This window comes from Notolepis coatsorum, assembly GCF_963971535.1.
Source record: "Notolepis coatsorum genome assembly, chromosome: 10".
Classification (NCBI taxonomy): Eukaryota; Metazoa; Chordata; class Actinopteri; order Aulopiformes; family Paralepididae; genus Notolepis; species Notolepis coatsorum.
In genome coordinates, this window is record NC_140174.1 from 91,915,016 (window position 1) to 91,938,568 (window position 23,553).

The window sequence follows — 23,553 nt, forward strand, 5'->3', positions numbered from 1 at the left end:
CAGGCCGGTACATTGTCTGGGGTAACGCGGGATCTAGCCGCCCCATCAGGAGGGTGTTGGGGGTGACTGGGTCGACGTCTACTACATCACTGGAGACGTAACCGAGGGGCTTTGAGTTCAATACTCCCTCAATCTCCGTGAGGACTGTCATTAGGACTTCTTCCGCCACAGTCTGGGCCCCAAGTACTGCGTACAGGGCTGTCTTTATAGAACGTACTTCTCGTTCCCAAGTTCCACCGAAGTGGGGTGCGTTTGGGGGGTTGAATTGGAAGTCAATCTGGGCTGGAGCAAGGTGGGTCTTAAGTTCTGGGCCCATAGCTTGGAAGCTCTCCCTCAGCTCTCTTTCTCCGCCTTTGAAGTTTGTCCCGTGATCGGACAATAATGTAGACGGTTTTCCTTTCCGTGATGTGAATCTTCGGAAGGCCATAAGGAATGAGTCTGCGCTCATGGTCGGAAGGAGCTCAATATGTATCGCTCTGGTGGTCATGCATTTGAATACAATACCCCACCGCTTCTCGGTGCCTCTTCCTTTCTTTATGTGCAGCGGGCCAAAACAGTCCATGCCTGTTGAGTGGAATGGCTTGTCGCCGAGTCGGAGGCGACATGGAGGTAGGTCAGCCATCCGTGGTATGCTGGGCTGCGCGCGCCACTTTCGGCAGTCTAGACAGGTTCGCTGGAAGCGTCGCACCGCCTCTCTTCCTTGAAGTATCCAGTAACGACGTCTGATCTCCGCGAAGACTCTCTCTGCTCCTGCGTGGTGTACATCCTCGTCGTATTTCTTTATAATCAGCTCTGTGACCTTGTGTCGGCTGTTCAATACGATCGGGTACTTAATGTCATCCGGTAAATTGGGGGCTCTCCGCAGGCGACCACCCACTCTGATGAGGGTATGTGTGTCACTCTCGGGGGCCAGATGAATCAATCTGCTCTCTGATGGGACGGGCTTTCCTCCCTGTAGACAGTCTAGTTCATCGGGGAACGAGTCTCTCTGGGCTCGTTGCAGTAGAAGCAGTTCTGCTTCCTCGTAGTCAGCTGCTGACATATCAGCGGGGGACTGAATCTCTGGGTGGTGCCGCAGGAATGTCCGTTGCTGCGCACTCTCTATGGTAATGCAATCGTCTATGTTGGGGTCTGCGGAGACAACAGTGCTCAATCCACAGAACATAGGTTTCTTATTCTCAGCCTCCTCGTCACTTGCTTCCCTCGGGGTGGGCGTGGGCCAATCTCCTTCCGGGAGCTTGAGGAATGCTGGTCCGTCACTGTAGATGTTATGACGGGTTAAGTCATCTAGGGACATTCCCCGGGTGATGACGTCAGCTGGGTTGTGTTTTGTATCAACATAGCGCCAGTTTGCTTCTCCGGTTAACTCTCCGGTTAACTCTTGAATCTCAGTGACTCTGACTCCCACGAAGACTTTGTATTTGCATGAATCCGATTTGATCCAGGCGAGTACTGTCGTGGAATCTGACCACAGGATTGTTCTATGCACCGGAATGGTGAGCTCACGTTGGATGAGCGTGGCTAGATGCGCTCCTGCGAGGGCTGCGCAGAGCTCTAGACGTGGGATAGACTGTTGCTTGCGTGGGGCTATTCTCGAGCGGGCGAGGATGAATGCTGTGTAGATCTCTCCCCCCTCTTCTTGGGCCCGCAAGTAGGCTACTGATCCGTAGGCGACCTCGGAGGCGTCACTGAAGACGTGTAGATCCAATTTACATGTCTCTGGCCTCACCGTGGGTGGGAAGTAGCTTCGGCGTATATTAACGCCTGGGAGTGAGTGGAGTTCCATCTCCCACTCTCTCCAGGTGGATGCAAGGTGTGCGGGAATGGGGTCGTCCCAGCCCTGGTCCTTGTCCCACAATGCTCGTACAATCATCTTTGCCCTGGTGGTGTACGGTAGTATACATCCTAACGGGTCATATTGTCGGGCGAGTGTTCTGTACACACTCCGTCTGGTGGTCGGTATTGCCGTCGACCTTCCCTGCTCCGTGGTCAGGGGTTTGTGTCTATAGTGGAGCGAATCTGTTTTGAAGCGCCACACTAGTCCTAGTGTCATCTCTTGGGCTTCTCCTGGGATTGTGGCCATCCAGGTCTCGCTGCTCGCTGCCTTGTCCTCGGAGGAGAGGCTGCGCAGTACGTGCGGATCGCTGCTGGCCCACTGCCTGAGATCAAAGCCGCCTTTGATCAGAGAGGCGCGGAGTTTAAGTAGGAGAGCCTCGGCTTCTTCCTGGGTCGAAACGCTTTGTAGACAGTTATCTACGTAGAAGCTGTTCTTCACACTGTGTTGGACCTCTTCGTCCGCTGCTGGGTCCTCTGCGACATGTCTCTGTAGTGCAAATGTAGCACAGCATGGGCTGCATGTAGTTCCGAAAGGGAGGACTTCCCATTGGTAGATGGCTGGGTGCTCATCTCCTGGCCTCTCTCTCCATAGGAACCGCAACAGGGGCTTGTCCTCCTCTACTAATCTCACCTGCAGGAACATCCCTTTGATATCCCCGCTGATAGCCACCTTGTCCTGGCGGAAGCGGAGTAGTACGCCTAGTAGGGAGGGGCCGAGTGTAGGACCGGGCAATAGCTCTTTATTCAGATTTTGGGATCCGATCTGGTAGCTGCAGTTAAACACGATGCGGTCTTTGCCGTTGTGATGAACCTTGTGGTGGGGCACGTACCACGATTCAGTCGTCTGGTCGGCCTCTTTAATGTCAATCTTTGTGACGTGTCCCGCTGTGATGAGCTTCTCAATCTCAGCGCGGTATACACTTTCTTGGGCGGGGTCCTTGGCTAAGCGCCGCTCTGTGTTTAGTAGGTACCGCTCTGTGGCGTCTTTCTTTGCGTGAAAGGTAGGCATCCCTTCCCGCCGCAGGAGTGGCGTGGCGTATCTCAACACGCCGCTGACTGGGACTCTCTTTGTTCCCGTCTCGAGGAGGTTAATGGCGTAGATGTCGTCTTTAGAGCGAATGTCTTTCTTTTCGTTCTTAAAGGGCATTTGTTCTAAGGTCCATAGCCTCTCTACATGCTGCAGGAGTGCGGTGTCTCCCTCTGTGACTCGGGAGTGGAGACAGCTAGTGGCTGTGGTTCGGTTGAGAGATTTGGCGAGTGGGCCTTGGAGAGTCCATCCTAGGCGGGTCTCGACTGCTGCAGGACAGCCTCTGGGTCCGGTATGAACCCGGTCTATCGGGACAATGAGGTCTGCATGGTCGGAGCCTATCAACAGTGTCGGGGTAGCACCGTCTATGAGTGGGATCGGTAGCTTGCGTAGATGTACATATTTCTCCATCAGCTTGGCTACGGGGTATGTGTACCGCGACAGTCCTATTTCTTGGCTGGTGAAAGCGTCTGTAATCCTGTACCGTCGCTCGGGCTGGCCGCTTGCTGCGATAGAGAATGAGACATTCTCGCCCTTTATCGTTTTCAAATCTCTTCTTATTGTCCGAATTGTCATTTGGTTTTCGCTCCCCCGCAGCCCTAGCTGGGCCGCAGCGGACGCGAGCAGAAGGGTCTTCTCTGACCCGTCATCAAGGACGGCGTAAGTGTCCATGACTTTATTCTGGTAGCTCAATGTCACACGGACTACCTTTAAGAGCACTCTGGCTCCGCTGCTGCTGGCGGGGTCGATGTACATGACGCTTACTTTGCTGCTTGATGGTGCGGGTGGAGGCCGCCGTCTGTTACTGTCGTGGAGTATGTCCAGATGGGCTCCATCGCACCGACTGCACTTTTTCTTTAAGCGGCATTCGGCTGCCATGTGTGATCGCGCACAGCGAAAACAGCGTCTGTTGGACTTTATCCATTGACTCGCTTCCTCCGCATTCATCTTGGGGAATGAGTCACATAGCCAGTGTTCTTTCTCACAGTAGGGGCACACTATCTTCCACTTCTCCTTTCTTGAGGGGGTACTGTGGCTCCTACTGCTTGGCACTGACTCCGATTGGTGCATGACAGTCACCGATCTTCTTCCATCATTTAGTCTCCTGGTTCCTTCTCTGGAGCCAGGGGTGCTCCGTCCGAATGTATCTAGCCGTAAGCTGCTGACTTCTCTCGCCAGGAAGTCGGCTAGATCGAGGAGGTTCGGTTCGGGGCCATTAGGGTCTCGGTGGTCTCTCTGCCGCCTAAAGCGCTCCTGTCGGGCGGGCGGTAGCTTCTCCAAGATCCTCTCTACATTTGAGTTGGCGTATAGTTCATGCCTACCCTTTTCCCTCTGCGCTCCCAGCATCCCTACCAGGGACTGCACTCTGATGGACAGGTCGTCCAGTGCTCGATTGTCTGTTGCTGGGGGTAGGCGGTCGATGTGCCTGATCTCCTGGATCACGTAATCCCATATACGTCCATATCTCTGGTCCAACGCTACCAGCGCTGCGGTGTATGGGGTCGTGGAAGTGGCGTAGGCGAGCGCTATGTTGTGCGCGCGGGGTACCTTTAAATGCTGCAGTAGTATCGCGTATTTATGGCGTTCATCAATGACATCCACCAACATTGTCTCCAGACACATGCGGAGCTCCGTATACTGGGCCCGGTTCTCCTGGGTGAAGTCTGGTACCATAGGTGTGCCAATGTATGACGCGGATTGTTGATACATCGGCGAGCGTTGGGGGAGAGGCCTCCTAGGCGAGTCTCCTCCTGCTCCTTGGCGTGGGCTGGTACCGGCTGTGTACCATGGCCCGCTGGTCCAGGTGCTGTTCCTCGGTGCGGGTCGTGCGTCGTGCTCACCCGTGAATAGCGTCGGGGGTCTGTAGCGAAGCTCCGCGGGGGTATAGCCTGGGCTGTACTGGACCTCCTGGTCCGGTAGAGTACTGTGCTGTCGTCGGGCGTGGTTCTCCTCCTCTTCCTCTTCGTCTTCCGTTAGGTCATCCAGGGCTTGTAGTCTCTGATTTAGCCTCTCCGCAGTGTATGCTGCTCCTTCCCGGTGGCTGGGTCTCGCTTGGACCGGTTGGGGAAGGGGGTCTGCGGGGGGTATAGACCTCGTCTGTTGGTCAAGTTCAGGGTCGCTTACTCGGCTAGGGGATGCCGCCCTGGAGTGATGTCTAGACGAGTTCCTGGAGCCTCTGGTGGAGGGAGGGGGTGTTGTCCTTCTGATCAGCTGTTCTATTAGTTGCGCTTGTGCTCTGTCGCGCTCGGCTTCGCGCTTGGTGAGATCCGATTCTCTCTGGGCACCGGTGGCGGCGCGCTGGGCGTCGGCCCGGTCTCTTGCCATATTCTCCTCCATCTGAATGCGTCTTATTTCCAGGCGTATGTGCTCTTCTTCGCTCCGTTGCTGTATCTGCAATCGATCGCGTTCACCCTGGAGTCTATCGCGTTCAGTAGAGGCTTTCAGGCTGACGAGGAATGCCTGCTGTAGTGTCCTCTCTGCCTCGCTGGGAGAAGACGGTTGTATAGGGGAGCCGTCCCTTGGGGTACTCCGTGCGGAGTCTTGGAGCTCTATCTCCACGGTGCTCTCCTCATCTTCTTCCGTGCCGAGTTCTCTCTCGGTAGTGTTGTCTTCCTCCCGGGACTCGTCGGGGACTACTTCTTCGGTATTGGCGGGGTGTAAAGTCATGTCTGGTTCCCCCTGGTCCCCACCGTGAGCTTGGTCAGTTACATTAGAACCCATAGGGGCCTCTATGGTCGGGGTAGCCTGGTCGTTAGGGTTAGACATAATTTTACTTTCTAGTTTTACCGCGTTTACTGTTGGTAGAAGACTAGGTTGTTGACTGACAGCGTAAGCCTCTAGGTACTGAGGGAGCTGTCGTTTGCGCCGCGGGCGTTGTTGGTTAGGAGGATCGTTTCGTGGAGTGTTCATCATAGGCCATTTTAATATTAATAACACTATATTAATATTACACTGATTACCCATCCGGCTCGAAGGACCAATTCTAACTGAGGGGTACAATTCCCTGACTGTATGGTTAGATATGATACTTACTACCACTACCTCTTGTACTTTAGACTCTGGCCACCCAGTACTAGGTATGAATATGTTGAACACTCCCACCTGATAAACGGATCCAACACAAATGTACCAAATCGAAAGTTTGAGTTTTAATACATAGCAAAAGGTATGTACAACGATCACTTAATTACATTTATGATTTGAAATAGTATGCACTTTTATGGCAAATGAGTATTCGTAGGTAGATCAATATCGAATGTCCAATCTCTGATTGCGCAGGAAGCAAATATACAACCTGGAATATTTAGGGAACAATAGCAATGATACTTGAATGATTATATAGCTGGATACACTAGGGGAAGGTTCCGACTGCTTGTAGGACAGCTGGAGGGGGGGGGGGGGTTAGAGAGTCACTGGCTGGATCCCGTCTGGCCGAGGGTATCTTGGGAGAGTCCACAGTTGTGCGACACGGTGCCCAACGATCCTCGATCCACAGATGAATGCAGTTGGACCATCTGTGGCCGGCGTCCTCCGGTCCACGACGGAGAGACGTGAGGCGACCTCACTGTGCAGAGCGCCGTCTCACCTGTCGTCCTCTCCGGGGGGGGTATTTCCAACACACCGCAGTGTTGGCCTTTATCCATAGAATAATCAAAGTACTCAAAGCATAATCCAAGCCGGGGAAGGCTAGCCGTCGTCGGTAGAATAATCCAATATACAGGTCCACTCGCTCTTTGGCCTGGAGCTCCTCGGGTGCAGCTTCACGTGGGGTCAACCACCCTGGATAAGCGTCCAGCTGATGCCCGAAACGATGGGGGTGCTGATTACTATAGAACTCTTACCGCACGAGGCACTACATATGAATAGACTATTATTAGCTTAATAGAATACGTCCAACTCGACGATATAGTGCCAAATATGACTATTCAAATATTAATATACACGATGTCTCAATGCCGATACTGGGCCGAATTGGCCTTACTGCCCACACGTGGTTCGTGGGGAGGCTTTTGCGTCTGTCACTCTGTTGGAGGGTAATGAACTGGACTAAAAGAAAGCTCTACTTTAATAGCGCAGTATATATACGCACTATGAACAAATAGTACCATTAGTGGTGCGGTAGACATATTCCTACGCGGAACTAGGACTTGTCCATACATGTTGAGCGGTACGATTGAACCTGGTCTGAGGGGTATGGCGACCTGGCACCAAGGTCTCGTCCAATGGTAGAATGGAGACTATTATGGGATGTTCAGTAGACTAGAAGGGATATTCAATGCATATTGTACAAGGAATATACAAGGGATATCAGGGGATATACAAATACAATTAAATATATATATATAAATAAATATATATATTCGGTTTAATCTGATCCTTCAGAACAGTCTGTATTGTAGGGCTGTACCGAATTCTTCGAAGCTTCGATCATAATGTTGACATTCGAATTCTAAATCAACATCTGAATAATTTTTTATTTTTTATTTTGTCTATTCAATCTGTTTAAACCAATGGGGGTTTTCTTCACAGTTGCAGGTAAAGATTAGGCTACACTAATATTATAATATTATACTATAAGACGTCACCATCACTTTCATACCAACCGTGCCCTTATTGGATTATTTATGTTGATGAAACTGATTAGTTATATTCATTAAAGAAAGTTGATTTAATGAAAGAAAAAGACAAATGTAATCAGATTAATCACTTTATTCAAATTGAGGATTTAGTTTATAAAAAAAATTTAAATCAATTTTTTTCTTTTTCTTTAAGTAATTTTTTTTATAGACATTCGGTACAGCCCTACTGTATTGTATGTTATTGTTCTAGCAAAGGCGATTGCATATTTCATATGTTTTTGGTTATTGTTACTGGTGTACAATGTTATTGTTCAATGGTTGCACAATTTGAAAGCTCAAGATATTGGTGTTATTTAAATAAATTTAAACTTGGCCCATCTCATGACTATTTTGTTGGGGCAAGGGGGGGGGTCCAAAGGGTCCGCCAAAGGGGGCGCCTGACAGAAAGAGTTCCAGAGGGAACCACTGGATTAAATAGATATGAATGCATTCATTATCATTCACAGGACGAGCTCCAGTGGACGTGGTTTGAGAACAGATCCCTTTCCCCCCGAAGAGTTATAATTAAGGCTGTCAAAGTGAACGCGATATTAACGTGCTAACGCCAAATCTGTTAACGCCACTATTTTTTTAGCGCACATAGCGTTTAACATTTAAAAAAAAAAAGAGAGAGAGGGGGTTGAGAGATGAGGAAGGGGAAAGAGAGAAAGAGAGCTGGGAGAGTGTGTGTGTGTGACAGAGAGAGAGAGAGAGAGAGAGGGGGGGGGGGGGGGTGAGTCCTCAGCCCTTGTGTGGGTGAATGTAACAAGTTCTTAACGTTTTATTTCATGCACATGTAACCCAGGTTTCAGATTCATAACTAGTTATAGGAACATAAATAGTTAATGCCATTGAATAAGAACATAAATAGTTAATGCTATTGTGTAAGAACATAAATAGTTAATGTTATTGGGTTATATGTATATTCATATGAGATTAGCAATGCTTTGACCAAATCCTTTGAATTGCCTCACTGCCCCTTTAAATGACCTCATGACACGAGATAGGTGTCACAACAGCCACGCCTTGCCTTACGGCAGGTGAGCCTTGCCATACGGCAGATGAGATTATAGATTGACGGAGACTGACGCAGCTGAATGCTGCTGAATACTGAAATGAACTAGCGCCACGAAATAGTTATCAAACAGTCATGAAAGATTCCCCCAGTTACAAAACCGAAGAAGTTGTTGCAGTTAAAGAGCATACCACTTCCGGAAGCGGTTTTGGTGAGTTTCATCAATATTGTGCTGTTCATTGTCGAATGTACAAAATTGCTAGCTCAATGCTAATCAGCTAATAATGTAGCTTCATCCTGAGTCATGCTAGCGAAGCTCCAAGCTCAATTTGGTTAAATGAAAACTAGAAAGAAACCATTTCAGAAGTACTTATAATTGTATTGATATGCTGTATGATAAGAACATGGTCTATATACATTTTGACTGCTTCTGAGAGTTTAATATGGAATGTGAGGAATGTTCGCATATGCTAGTGCACTTTAGCCTAACTTAGCATAAGACAGATGGATATTCCCACGTGCTGTGATAATAGGGTGACCATATTTTGATTTCCAAAAAAGAGGACTTGCTGGCCCCAGCCTCGAGATACTTAATGATACTTTGCACAGTCGAAGCAGGCATGGCCACCTTCATTTCACTATGTCTTGTGTATGTACTGTACTGTATGTGATGAATAAACCACTTGAATCTTGAATCTCTACTCAAAGTTTACTCAAAGATGCCTTTATTGTTTTAACCTCTTAACATGCACCCAGAAAAGCGGATTTTTGTTTTTACTTGAACTTGAGGACTGCATTCTTTTTTTGCAAAGCTTATCTTTATACGTTATGCTTAGCACACGCATAAGCCTGGTCTCTTTTGAAAGATAACATTCTGAAGTTACTAATGCAAAAAAGGAAAATCACTTTTAGTGCTAATGAAATAGAGTAGCATATAGGTCTGAACTTGAGTTGAACGTGAACTTGTGTACTCACATTTTTCTGCAGTGGTTGCAATATCCCAAATGTAACCACATAATATGCGCCCAGAAAAGTGGCAATTTTTTTACTTGAACTTGAGGACTGCATACTTTTTTTGCAAAGCTTATCTTTATACTTTATGCTTATAGCACATGCATAAGCCTGGTCTCTTTTGAAAGATAACATTCTGAAGTTTCGTACACAATAAATAAAAATCACTTTTAGTGCTAATGAGTAACATAGGGCTGAACATGAGTTGAACTTGTGTACTCACGTTTTTGTGTAGTAGTTGCAATATTCCAAAATAATATATATATATTTTTTGAATAAGCTGGAAAACACCGCAAATCCATAGCCTGAAGTCTTATGTGTGTTGTCGGGCCTTACAAATACATTTGATTTTGATTTGATTATCAATAAGGTGATATCTGGAACACACAAACACACTATTTTTTAAATCACATGCCATGAAACTCTGGGACCTGGCTGAATTTAAGACTGAACAAATCATGTTTAAAGCACGAAACAATTCACTCCCGGGTAACATCCAAAAATTCTGTTATAGAGAGGGGGGTTACAATTTAGAGGAGAGTCTAACTTCAAGAAACAGGCTGTTGATTCAACAATGTATGTATATTTCAGTTTGTGGAGTGAATATGAGTTGCATAAGATAATAGAGTGTGAAGGTATACTGAATACTGTCTATCTGTATGTCATGTATGTCATATATGTTATGATGAATTGAAAATGGGGGACCCTGATGTAAACACAAAAGTCTTTCTCTGGTCTGCATCCCCTTAACAATTGTGTGAATTGAGCCGTACTGTATTGTACCCATTCTGCAATCTGTTAATAAAGTTTTCAATCAATCAATCAATCAATCAAGGGGGTAGGAATACATAAGTTTACACTTCATCCTACTCCTGCTTGTTTGTTTTTTAATCTGTTTATTACTTGTTTTTATTATAATTTATTTTCAATTTATATTCGAAATAAATAAACGCATTCATTCAAGATATTGTGTGAGCAAAAGTATAGTTAATTTACTCATACAGTATGTACATCCTCTGGCCTCGCGCGGATCTCACAGCTGTGCCCGCACAGTGCAATACTCCAATTCAGCCATTGGCAATTCAGCCATTGGGTGGGTGGCGCTGCTGAGCGGCCCTCACAGCGAGGCCGTCAGAGCGCGGCCCTGAGAGCGCCGCTGGCTCTGCGGCTCAGCAGCTGCATGCTTCTCCGGGAGTCCGGGGTGATAATCTGGCACGCGGCGTAAAAAGTTGCACGCCTGACATATCGGCATGTAACTCGATAACCGAGCGATTCAGATGGCATTCGAACGGCAACGAATGGTGCTTTAATTCTGTAATTTATATGTTCGGCGAAAAATGCAGTCCCGAGCCTTCAGATGCTCACAAAAGGCAGTGAAACTGAAACTGAAACTGAAAAACAATGAAACCCGGACATTCCATGAATTTATAAACCCCCCCCCCGGACGCCCCAGACAGGGCGTGAAAAGAGGACGTTTGGTCACCCTATGTGATAAGGTAGCCTACTTTAGCTTAGCATAGCTAAAAGTAGCCTGATTGATTATTCATTCTAAAAGCAATGAAAAGATGATGAAGCAATGAAAGATGGTAAATAGCTTTTATTTTCTGAATGCCTGTATAACACAGGCCAAGATTTTCTAGCACCCCGTTCCACCCCCGGGAAGAGTTCCCAGGAGTCCCGACCGACCACCACTCATCACGTGTGCGCACGCGGGACGAGGCAGTGTGCCGGCCCGACACAAGATGGCGAGCCAACCCACTGAACCTCAGATCTAGATCAGGGCTATACCCGGCGCCTGATCTGTTACCCCTGTTGCCTCAACACCCTGTTGCCTCAACAGCCTGGTAGGATTGTGAATTACCTTCCTCATTCCCAGTGAGGAAGTGGATCAGGAATTAACGAACTAATTGAACTTGAGTCACAAGAACTTCCAAGGACCATCATATCCTTTTCTATGATACGAACTGATTGAACGAGAGCACAAGGACTTCCAAGGGCTTTTGACCCCGTTTCACCTTTTGTATTTTGATATTGTATTTTGTATTTGATTGATGCACATTGTATATATGGGTACTGATATTTCTCCTGTAAGAAGGGAGAGTTAAAGGGTAAATGCACCCAGTAAGATTCTTGAACCACTGATATTTCTCCTGTAAGAAGGGAGAGTTAAAGGGTAAATGCACCCAGTAAGATACTTGAACTACTGATATTTCTCCTGTAAGAGGGAGAGTTAAAGGGTAAATTCACCCAATAAGATACCTGAACCACTGATGTTCTCCTGTAAAGAGGACGAGTTAAAGGGTCAATGCACCCAGTAAGATACTTGAATCTCACTGATAACATGTTGATTATAGTTGAATCGCTGATGGTTCTCCTGTAAAGAAAGATAGTTTAAAGGGTCATTTCACCTGATAAGGTATTTGCATTCCTATAACCTTGAATATTTCTATTGGTACTTTGTTCGTATTACACCTGCAAAGGAAGAGTTTAAAGGGTCATTTCACCTAATAAGGTACTTGCATTCCCTGCACACTTAAAGGTTTAAATTAATATGTTTAAACACTTACCTATTGAAATGATAAACTGATATAGAGTGATATAGAGTTTACTGAATGATAAAGTGTTATAGAGTTTACTGATCTGCAATTGCAGAAGAAAGATAATGAGTTACTCACGAGAAAGGGATACATCTAATGTCCAACTTTAAACCTAGCTTTTAGCTAGTGATAACCTCAGAGACGTCTGAACCGAACCAAATGTGTTGATCCAATCAACCTAGAACCTGATATCGAACTAACCCTCCTGAAAGAAGGAGTGGTTAATGAAAGAACCTAAAAGGGATACTTCACTTTACCTCACTGTCACTGTATGTATTGCAATTGTCTAGCTAGCGTGCTTGTTGTGAATAAATTACCGGTCACTGTTATAACCTTGTCTCTGGTCTACTACTCCTTTAACTGTGTATATTACTCCTCTCCTCATTCGAACCTAGAACTGGTCCGTGGCGAACAGCTGTTACTGTTAGTGACACAGGTGCTACATAAATTTGGCGAGCCAGCCAGGAGGAGTATATCTCAGTTAACTGGACTAGTTTTTAAGGCTTCTGACTTAAATAGCGTGTAGTGATGGACGTAGTTTAAACTAGCAGCGTGAAAATCCCTAATTCAGTCATAGTCAGCGGTATAACCGATATTACCACTGACGATGAACTGAATGATTTCCTGACAAAACACGGCTCCATTCGGAGATAGCTCCCGGTAGACCCTTCCGACTTAGAGCCAGATCCATGTGTTATTATAGAATACGAAAGTGGCAAAGCCACGCAAGCACTTTCCCATTACAGTCTAGACACGACCCACGCTAGTTACCTCATTAGACTTAGCCAGCGTTTACATACCTGTAGCCAGCAACACGGCTACACAGACTTACCTCCCAGACCTAAAGGAGATAGCAAAACAGAGTGGCGAAGACCTCGCGGAAGTCCTCAAGAGAGAACTCTCCACCATCGGCGACGTCCTCACCCTGAGCGATCCTGAACCCCAAAGTGACGAAGAACCAGGTGGGGAATTATTCGAAATGGCAGACCAACATGTTCCGGAGGCTGCAACACAAGCTACTCCTATCCAAGCTCCGGGAGGGTCATCAAAGAGAAGTCGCCTATTCTCAGTCCTTGCCCCACAATGGTGGAATGAACTACCCACCCCAGTTAGGACAGCCGAAACACGTCCAATCTTTCGCCGTCGACTAAAGACTCACTTCTTCAACCATTATCTGAATTAAAAAAAAAAAAAAAAAAAAAAAAATCTAACCCTAACTAACCATACTGTCATGCACTTGTCCTAATAAACTAACCTACACTGTAGCACTCAACACTTTGATGAACATTGTTACTCAGCTGATAGAGTTGTGCTCTTCCTGATGGCTTGTCGTACAGAACTTGTAAGTCGCTTTGGATAAAAGCGTCAGCTAAATGACTAAATGTAAATGTAAATGTAGCCTTTCACCCAGAACAGTCCCAGAGCAGCAAGTCCGACTAGAGCACAGCCGGCCTCCTTCACCAGCACGCTCTCAAGAGAATGCACGACCTGCTCTGAAACTCTCCGATGCCAACCCACCTGAGGTGCAGAAGATGATTGTGGAGCACATAGTGCGAAGCGAAGACTCAGCCATGCACAGCCAAGCATCACTGAGACTCAGACTCTTCTCTGGGCGAAGACCTCGGCCCGACAGAGAAGTAGACAACGAGACATGGCGTTCCAATGTGGGGCTTCTTCTCAAAGACACAAAATTGTCTGACCTACACAAGTCCCGGAAACTCCTAGATAGCCTCATGGCACCCGCCATTGACATCATAAAGCACCTTGACACCTGAATGTCCTCCAAAAATTTACCTGGAGATCCTCGACTCTGCCTTCGGAACCGTCGAAGATGGAGATGACCTTTTTGCAAAGTACCTCCATACAATGCAAAACAATGGAGAGAAACCTTCAGCTTACCTTCCACGACTACAGGTGATGCTGAATACCACCTACAGAAGAGGAGGCGTAGCTGCAACCGACCTTGATCAGCAACTTCTTTTTTTTTGATCCACTTTTTCTCCCATTTTCTATATTTTCTCCCATCCCAATTTCGTATCATCCAATTCAACCCTCCCCTGTCACGAACACTGTTTATTGCCTCCCACAAGCCGGCTGCAATGTGGACTAAGTCATACATAGCACAAGTCCCCTCCGGTACTTGAGGTAACAGCAGTCGCATCTTTTCACCTGCGCAGCTCGATCTCTCAGTGTCGAGGAGTAACGCGTGGGAGGCTCACGCTGCCCCCGACACTTCCTGATTCTACTGCGCAGGCGCACCAACCGACCTGTAGGAGTCACTGTCCACAACGCCCCATCCCCACCCATCAGTTTCCCACCCCCTAATACGGCCAATGTGTATTAGTATGAACGACCAGCTAAACTGAAAGCAATGTGGAGCGCTGGGTTCGAACAGGCGAGCCCAGCGTCTCCGCATTCGTGGCGAGCGCCTTGCCCACTACGCCATGTAGCCGCCCGATCAGCAACTTCTAAGACAATTCATCAGAGGCTGCTGGGACAACACCATGATAACCGAGCTGCAGCTAGAACAGAGAAAGATAAATCCACCCACCTTTGCAGAGTTCCTCCTGTTACTCCGCACAGCAGAAGACAAGCGCTCTTCCAAAGAATGCCGCATGAGACAGTACCTCAACGTTTCAAAACCAAGGGTATCGAGTAACTACCAAGGCATCTGGAACCAGTGTGAAGAGGAATGCACTTCACAGCCGATCCCGGACACCAGCTCCGAAGTCCAAAGTTTAAAGGCTCTAGTTGCAGATTTACAGACACAGCTCACAAGAATGATACCGAACGACAGCAGGAAAAGACAAGCGAGGCCAGCTCCCAAGCAAGAAGCCCCGGCATCAGTTAAACCGAAGCCGACGACTGACAGAGGTACCCCCAAGTCCCAAAAGTCAGAGACTCCAAACTCAAAGAGCAACACAGGCAATAGACCAAGACCCTGGTATTGCTTCAGATGTGGAGAAGATGGACACATAAGACCTCACTGCGAGAATGAACCGAACCCCTCTCTGGTGGTCTCGAAAAAGAAATTACTAGAGGAGAAACAGCATGCATGGGACGCTGAAAATATAGCCTCCAAGCCTGATCTAAACTAAAGACAGTTTCTGCTGAGGGACAGGCGGGAACTGAGTTACGAGAGAGATGTCCCAGACGGAAGTGGCGAGCCCCCAATATGTGCTCGGCCTCTCATACCAAAGAAGTAGCCCTACCAAAAGGACTGGTTGGAGCTAAGTGCACTGCACAAGTAACCATAGAGGGTAAGGAGTGCAGCTGCTTACTCGATACATGCTCCCAAGTGACAACGATCCCGAATTCCTTCTATCAAGAGAACATGTCTCTATTGTGTATTCAAATAACGCACCGGACTGCGACGTAACGTTTTACCGTTTATTTTACCTGCTCCACCAATACACAACACACACATAATTTCCCGTTACCACAACGCTTTACAGTATTTTACAACACTGTTGCAACATTACCGTGCCATCTTAAAGGGCCCGGTGAACACCGTTGTGATCCACATACACAACAGTCTCATCTACCCATCCACTTCTTATACGACCTGCTTGAAGTGGAAGATAAGATAAGATAAGATAAGATATTCCTTTATTGATCCCCTTGGGGAAATTCAGGCATCATAGCAGCATGGGGGGGAGGGGGGGAGGGGTACAGGTAGTAAAACAACACAGTATACAGGTAGTAAAAGACAACACAGGCAGTGTAAACAATTTGATCAATATGGTCAATATAATTTACTATCTGACTAGCTGAGGAATATTCACATTATTCACAGTGTCACATAAGGTGCAGTATGCATGAGGTAGTGTTATAATTTACTATCTACTGAGTATACATTAATCAAAGTACCAGGGTAGTCTACTTTGTCCCCCTTGGGTTCCTATAAGTCCCAGGTCAATGTCTGGTAGCAGTCGCTGTCGCTGCCCCCTGTTGTGGGGCCTGGAGGCTGCTAGTCGCTGCCCACTGTTGTGGAGCCTGATGGCCGCTGGTATGAAGGACTGTCCGAGGCGGTTAGTTGAGTGTCGGGGGGGGATGAGTCTGTGGCTGAACGAGCTTCTCATCTTGACTAGCTCGTCGTAGAGGGGGTGGTAGGGGTTCTCCATGATGGCATCCAGCTTCCTTATCATCCCCCTCTCTACCATCACCTCAAGTCTAGGTAGCTCGACTCCCACCACGGAGCTAGCCTTCCTCACCAGCTTGTTGAGCTTGTTGGTGTCCCTTGAGTTGATGTAGCCTCCCCAGCATGCCACAGCATAGAAGAGGATGCTGGCCACAACAGACTGGTAAAAAGACTGCAGCAGTTTGTTGCACACATTGAAGGACCTGAGTCTCCTCAGGAAGAACAGCCTGCTCTGTCCCTTCCTGTAGAGGGCCTCTGTGTTGTCCGACCAGTCCAGTTTATTGTTCAGGTGTACCCCAAGGAACTTGTATGAGTCCACCATCTCCACATCCACCCCTCGGATGGAGATGGGAATCGGGGGGGGACTCTTCTTGCCCCTCCGGAAGTCCACCACCAGCTCCTTGGTCTTACTGGTGTTGAGTTGGAGGTGGTTGCTGTCGCTCCACCCCACGAAGCTCTCCACCAGGGCTCTGTACTCCTCCTCATCATCGTCGGTGATGTAGCTTACGATGGAGGAGTCGTCTGAGAACTTCTGCAGGTGGCACCCGCTGGAGTTGCGGCAGAAGTCTGAGGTGTAGAGGGTGAAGGGGCCAACGGTCAGGAAATTCCCTACCTCGGCTACGTCGAAACTACAATCAAGTTTCCCAATAGCATGTTCGGAGTAGACATCGAAGCGCCCACCCTAGCGCTGATTGTGCCTGATATGCGCTCCCCTCTGTCATCAGCGTTGATAGGCACAAACGCCCTAGATATCCTGTACAAGCAGTATGCAGATACCACATCTCAGAACTACCAATCCCTGCCATACAAGGTAGTCTTGAAAACCCTTGGAGCCAGACATAAACAGTCTGTGGACTCCAGCATGGGCGAAGTGAAACTACATAGCAAAGACCCTGAAACTAGTCCTTGAGGGATTAGTGAGTTGCAGAGCAACCAACGCAGGAAGTTGGGTGATGATAGAGTCCCCAAGGTCAACGGCCTTGCCAGGTGGAATACTGGTATCAGATGGCTTAGCAGAGCTACCACAAAAACTGCCACATTGTATACCAGTCATCCTCAATAACGAGTCCGACCACGATATCACCCTGTCCCCAAAGGTTGTGATAGCCGAGATACATGCAGTCATGAGTGTCCAGTTGACGCAGAACTATCGACAGACCCTAACCAAAAATCAAAGCTCAAGTTTGACTTTGGAGACTCTCCAGTACCCCAAGAGTGGAAAGAGAGGATAACTGAACGGCTGAACTCCATGCAAGAAGTTTTCGCACACCACGATCTCGACTTCGGATGCACTGACAAGATAAAGCATCACATAAATCTCAATGACAAGACGCCATTCAAACATTGGGCGAGACCTATACACCCTCAAGATATAGAAGCTGTGCGCAACCACATTCAACAGCTCCTCGACGCTGAAGTCATCCGAGAATCTGAATCACCCTTCTCGTCGCCAATTGTAGTGGTCAGGAAGAAGAACAGCGATGTCAGACTATGCATAGACTATAGGAAACTGAACCTCCAAACAAGTAAAGGACTCATACGCCCTACCCAACCTGGAGGATTCCTTTTCAGCACTGACTGGATCCAAATGGTTCTCAGTGCTAGATCTCAAATCTGGTTTTTACCAGATCGAAATGGAAGAAAAGGACAAGCACAAGACAGCATTCGTCTGCCCGCTGGGATTCTTTGAGTTCAATAGGATGCCTCAAGGAGTAACAAATGCCCCAAGCACGTTCCAGAGGCTTATGGAGCGGTGCATGGGAGAACTGAACTTGAAGCAAGCCCTCGTCTTCCTGGACGATCTAATCGTTTTCTCTTCAACACTAGAGGAACACGAGGAGAGGCTCATGCGAGTCCTGAGCCATCTGAAAGAGTATGGGCTAAAACTATCACCCGAAAAGGGCAAATTATTCCAGACCTCCGTAAGGTATCTAGGCCACATAGTGTCTGAGCAAGGAGTCGAAACGGACCCAGAAAAGACAACCGCACTCAAAACCTAGCCAAAGCCAACCAAACTGAAAGAACTGAGAGCATTTCTAGGATTCTGCGGTTACTACCGTAGATTCATCAAAGACTATTCAAAGATAGTGAAACCACTCAACGCACTTACTGCCGGATACACTCCAACGAAGAAGCACGGAAAAGCTACAGTGAACACCGAGAAGTATCACAACCCTAAAGATCCCTTCGATGACAGATGGACCCCCGCTTGCCAGACAGCTTTCGACGCTATCATAGAAAGGCTGACAACTGCCCCTGTTCTCGGTTTCGCAGACCCCAAACAGTCCTACATATTGCACACAGATGCAAGCACACTAGGTATCGGCGCCGCCCTCTACCAGGAGCAGCAAGGACAGAAGCGTGTCATCGTTTATGCAAGACGCGGATTGTCAAGATGTGAAACCAGGTATCCTGCACATAAATTGGAGTTCCTTGCCTTAAAATGGTCGGTAACTGAGAAGTTCCAGGATTACCTCTACGGAAGACCATTTCTCGCTGTCACTGATAGCAACCCATTATGTCCTTACCACTGCTAAGCTTGATGCCGCAAGCTACAGATGGTTATCCGATCTATCAACCTTCGATTTCCAGCTGCAATACAGAGCTGGAAAACAGAATCAAGATGCTGATGGGCTGTCCAGACGACCACACAGCAGACCAGATGATGACCCAATATCGAGAAAAGAGATGGAAAGAATACAACAGTTTGCGAAAAGACACCTCTCTGAACCAGAGCACGCAAGCATGAGTGAAGACATCATTAGAGCCATCTATGAAAGACACTTAGTTCGCAAAGTGATCGACAACGGCTCTAAAGAGACACCATCCAGCATTGCATCGGTGGTATCACTTGCCCTCCACCCAAGTGCAATCCCAGACAGCTTCCAAGGAGAAGATCAGCTGGGTGGCCTACCCGTTGTTCCGCTGATAACCGAAATGAGAGAAAAGCAAAGAGCCGACACCTGTATCTGTCAAGTACTACAGCTTGTGGAGTCAGGGGAGAAACATCCACCAACACTCAGAAAGGAAATCTCTGAACTTTACTTTCTACTAAGAGAGTGGAACCGGTTAGAAGTATTGGACGGAGTCCTGTACCGGAAGAGACAAGAAGGCGCACAGACCCACCATCAACTTGTGCTGCCTGAAGACCTGAGACCTATGGTCTTAAAGAGCCTTCACGATGACATTGGGCCACATGGGTGTGGACCGAACCCTAGACCTCGTCCGAAAGCGATTCTATTGGCCAAAATGTCAGCTGAAGTAGAAACAAAGATCAGGACCTGCAACCGATGTGTACGGCGTAAAGTTCCACAAGAGAAAGCTGCCCCGTTGGTGAATATCACAGCCACACAACCACTCGAGTTGCTGTGCATGGACTTTCTCAGCCTGGAACCAGACTCCAGCAACACAAAAGACATCTTGGTCATTACGGACCACTTCACGAAATACGCAATAGCGATCCCTACCGCAAATCAAAAAGCGTGGACGGTCGCTAAATACCTGTGGGACCACTTCATTGTCCACTATGGTATCCCGGAGAAGCTCCACAGCGACCAAGGTGCGGATTTCCAGTCCCGCACAATTAAAGAGCTGTGTGAGCTAGCCGGCATCAAAAAGATACGAACCACCCCGTACCATCCGAAGGGAAACCCAGTAGAACGCTTCAACAGGACCCTGCTTAATATGCTGGGCACCCTGGAGAATCAGAAGAAAAGCCATTGGCGAGACTACGTCAAACCTCTAGTACACGCCTACAACTGTACTAAGAACGACACTACTGGATTCACCCCGTATGAGCTGATGTTCGGGCGACAGCCAAGATTGCCTGTGGACATAGCCTTCAACTTACCTGTCAACTACCAGCCAGGCTCACACTCGCAGTACGTCCGCAATCTGAGATCCCACCTTGAAGCAAGTTACAGAGTAGCTACAGAAAATGCAAAGAAGACGGCGGACCATAACAAAGCAAGATTCGACAAACGAGTTGTTGAGTCTACCCTGCAGGAAGGTGACAGGGTTCTCATCAGAAACGTCCGCATCAGAGGCAAGCACAAGCTAGCAGACCGGTGGGAAGCAGATATCTCCCAGTCTCCCATTCCATCCTCCTCAACCGCCTATCCAACAACCTCGGAAACACTGGCTCAGCACTCTCCTGGTTCCAATCCTACCTCACCACCCGGATACAGTTTATCACCATCGGCGATACCAGTTCCACCCCGGCCCCAGTCAACCAAGGCTTCCCCCAGGCTCCGTACTTGGCCCAATTCTGTTCACCATTTACATGCTCCCCCTCGGTCAGATCATCCGCCGCCATGGCCTCAGCTTCCACTCCTATGCTGACGACACACAACTCTCCACCAAACCATCCACCCATCTCCCCCCACACTCCCTTATCAACTGCCTTCATGAAATAAAAACCTGGATGTCATCTAATCTTCTCAAACTCAACAACAATAAAAATGAGCTCATGGTTGTGGCACCCAAGGCCCTGCTCTGGAAGGTTGGGGATCTCACCCTCAACATAGACGGCTGCTCCATCTGCCCATCCCCAAAGGTCCGTGACCTGGGCGTTATCCTGGACTCCACCCTTTCCTACCAAGCCCATGTCAGTTCCATCACCAAATCCGCCTTCTTCCACCTCAGAAACATATCCAGACTCCAACCATCACTTTCCGACTCCACAGCTGAGACCCTCATCCATGCCTTTGTAACCTCCCGCCTGGACTACTGCAACGGGGTCCTGTCCGGGGTCCCAAGCAAAACCCTGGACAGGCTCCAGTATGTTCAAAATTCAGCTGCCAGGGTTCTAACCCGTACCAAACCCTGGCAGCACATCACCCCTACCCTCATCCACCTCCACTGGCTCCCCATCAAATCCTGCATCACCTACAAAACCCTCCTGCTCACCTACAAATCCCTTTCACGCTCGAGCACCTCAGTACCTCACTGACCTCCTCCACCCCTACACTCAGTCACGGTCCCTACGATCTACGGACACTGGTCAGCTCTCCATCCCCCGAACCAGACTGCGGACCTTCTGGGACAGACTGCGGACCCTCTGGAACTCCCTCCCCGCAGAACTCCGCACGGCCCCAACTCTGGACTCATTAAAAAAACTGCTCAAAACCCAGCTCTTCAACTCGCCCTTTAACCCCTAATCTCTCACTTTATATGTATATGTTGTGTCTGTCCACTGTCTGTTACTTTGTTATCCCCCCCCCCTATGTAAAGCGACCTTGGGTTTCTTCAAAGGCGCTATATAAAATGAAGTTATTATTATTATTATTATTATTATTATTATTATTATTATTATTATTATTATTATTATTATTATTATTATTATTATTATTATTATCTACATTGTAGTGAAACGAACTGGAAATGTCCCAGTCTATGTAGTGAGACCTGAATACAGAGATGGTCCACTACGAACGCTCCACCGAGACCTACTGCTACCTTGCGGATTCCTTCCTACGACCTCTGTGGAAGATGGACCTACTGTAAAAGACAAACCTAAGCGACCAAGAACTCGACAGAGCCCAAGAGAAGAAAGCTTGAATGAATCAGAGGGATAAGACCCAGATGATGACTATCTTGATCTCACTTATCACTATGACCATGGAGGTCTAGTGGTGGAAACCTCAGGAGTACAATCAAATCCTGAACCCATCAAATCTGACACAAGAAACGCAGAAACACAACCCCTCCCAGTGTCCACTGTCGAACAAGACCCCTCAGATGCAGTCATTCTTCCTGAGGGAGCTCCAGGGACAACTGCTGACCCAACGACACTGAACAAGAATATCCCATCCGCAGTGAGACCTACTGAAGGCAGTTTACCTGACCCAGATACAGCGGATCGGGAAAATTACTTACCTGACATGGATCAGGAAGAGGAAACCCTACTAGGAAGAGACGCAGACGAGAACAACCTACCTGAAGAGACCTTACCAGTAGGGATGCCCCAATCGATCGGCCAGCGATCGGTATCGGCCGATATTCAGTATAAATATGAGATTGGTGAATTCCTTTATTTTATAATGAGTTACTCACGAGAAAGGGATACATCTAATGTCCAACTTTAAACCTAGCTTTTAGCTAGTGATAACCTCAGAGACGTCTGAACCTAACCAAATATGTTGATCCAATCAACCTAGAACCTGATATCGAACTAACCCTCCTGAAAGAAGGAGTGGTTAATGAAAGAACCTAAAAGGGATACTTCACTTTACCTCACTGTCACTGTATGTATTGCAATTGTCTAGCTAGCGCGCTTGTTGTGAATAAATTACCGGTCACTGTTATAACCTTGTCTCTGGTCTACTACTCCTTTAACTGTGTATATTACTCCTCTCCTCATTCGAACCTAGAACTGGTCCGTGGCGAACAGCTGTTACTGTTAGTGATACAAGTGCTACACACACTTTATTCATTGTTTTAAATTATTATTTTCTTTTAAGTTAATTTGATGCAAATTTGCAATGCATGAGGGTCATCCTTTTGTGTTAAATGGCTGCATAAAGCAAGCATTTGTTGACTCTCATGTTAAGAGTATTAAAACGATTAATCTTGAGTTAACTATGGACAATCATGCGATTAATCAGATTAAATATTTTAATCGATTGACAGCACTAGTTATAATATATGTATTGAATTATATTCTGTTAAATGATGTACAATGCTTGTGTTCAACCAGACAGAGCGACTGCACGGCTCTTACCGAACTCTCCTCCACGGGCGGTGGGGGGGGTTCATGGATGATCTGTAGAGAAAGAGAGAGAGGGAGAGAGAGAGAGAGAGGGAGTGGGGGGGGTATGATTACACACTTAACAGAAGTGACAACGAAACACGCATCAGAATATATTTTCTCAATCTTCTTGTCAGAGTAATGTGTTAAATATGTGTTATAACATAGTTACACGAGAACACATGGCTGAGGAATTGTCCCCCCTCCTCCTCCAGTTTCCCCCTCTACTATTTACAAGAGCGACGCACTGACCTAGAAATCTGCCATCCAGATTCTTTGAGCCTGCTGGGATTATTGATTGCTTGGAGGAGGGCAGGAGAAGAAGAGCAACCGTGAGTCACGCAGAGAGAGGCAGGCTACTAGCATTATCCGTGCTGTTAACCTCAGTGTTCAATTATAAGCATATCCGTTCATGACTTGAGGTTACACTACATTTTCCTCTATGCTCCTCTCCCAAAACGGCTGGAACCCAAACTCATTTTCCATGGCAACGTAGTTTCACTTTCCTAAATAGGGATTTTGACAGAAAGCAACTGGGCAAGATCTCTGTGGTAAAAAG

The 23,553-nt window shown here is 47.5% G+C and overlaps 1 protein-coding gene across 1 annotated transcript in view; it reads right to left on the reverse strand.

Annotated features, from left to right (window-relative positions):
- The window catches only part of antxr1a (ANTXR cell adhesion molecule 1a), a 92,302-nt gene that overhangs the window by 23,461 nt on the left and 45,288 nt on the right, over window positions 1-23,553 (reverse strand). Inside the window, exon 14 of the mRNA XM_084323485.1 lies at window positions 22,968-23,009. Coding sequence (XP_084179611.1) covers window positions 22,968-23,009 — 42 coding nt within the window. The remainder of the gene's footprint in view (window positions 1-22,967; window positions 23,010-23,553) is intronic.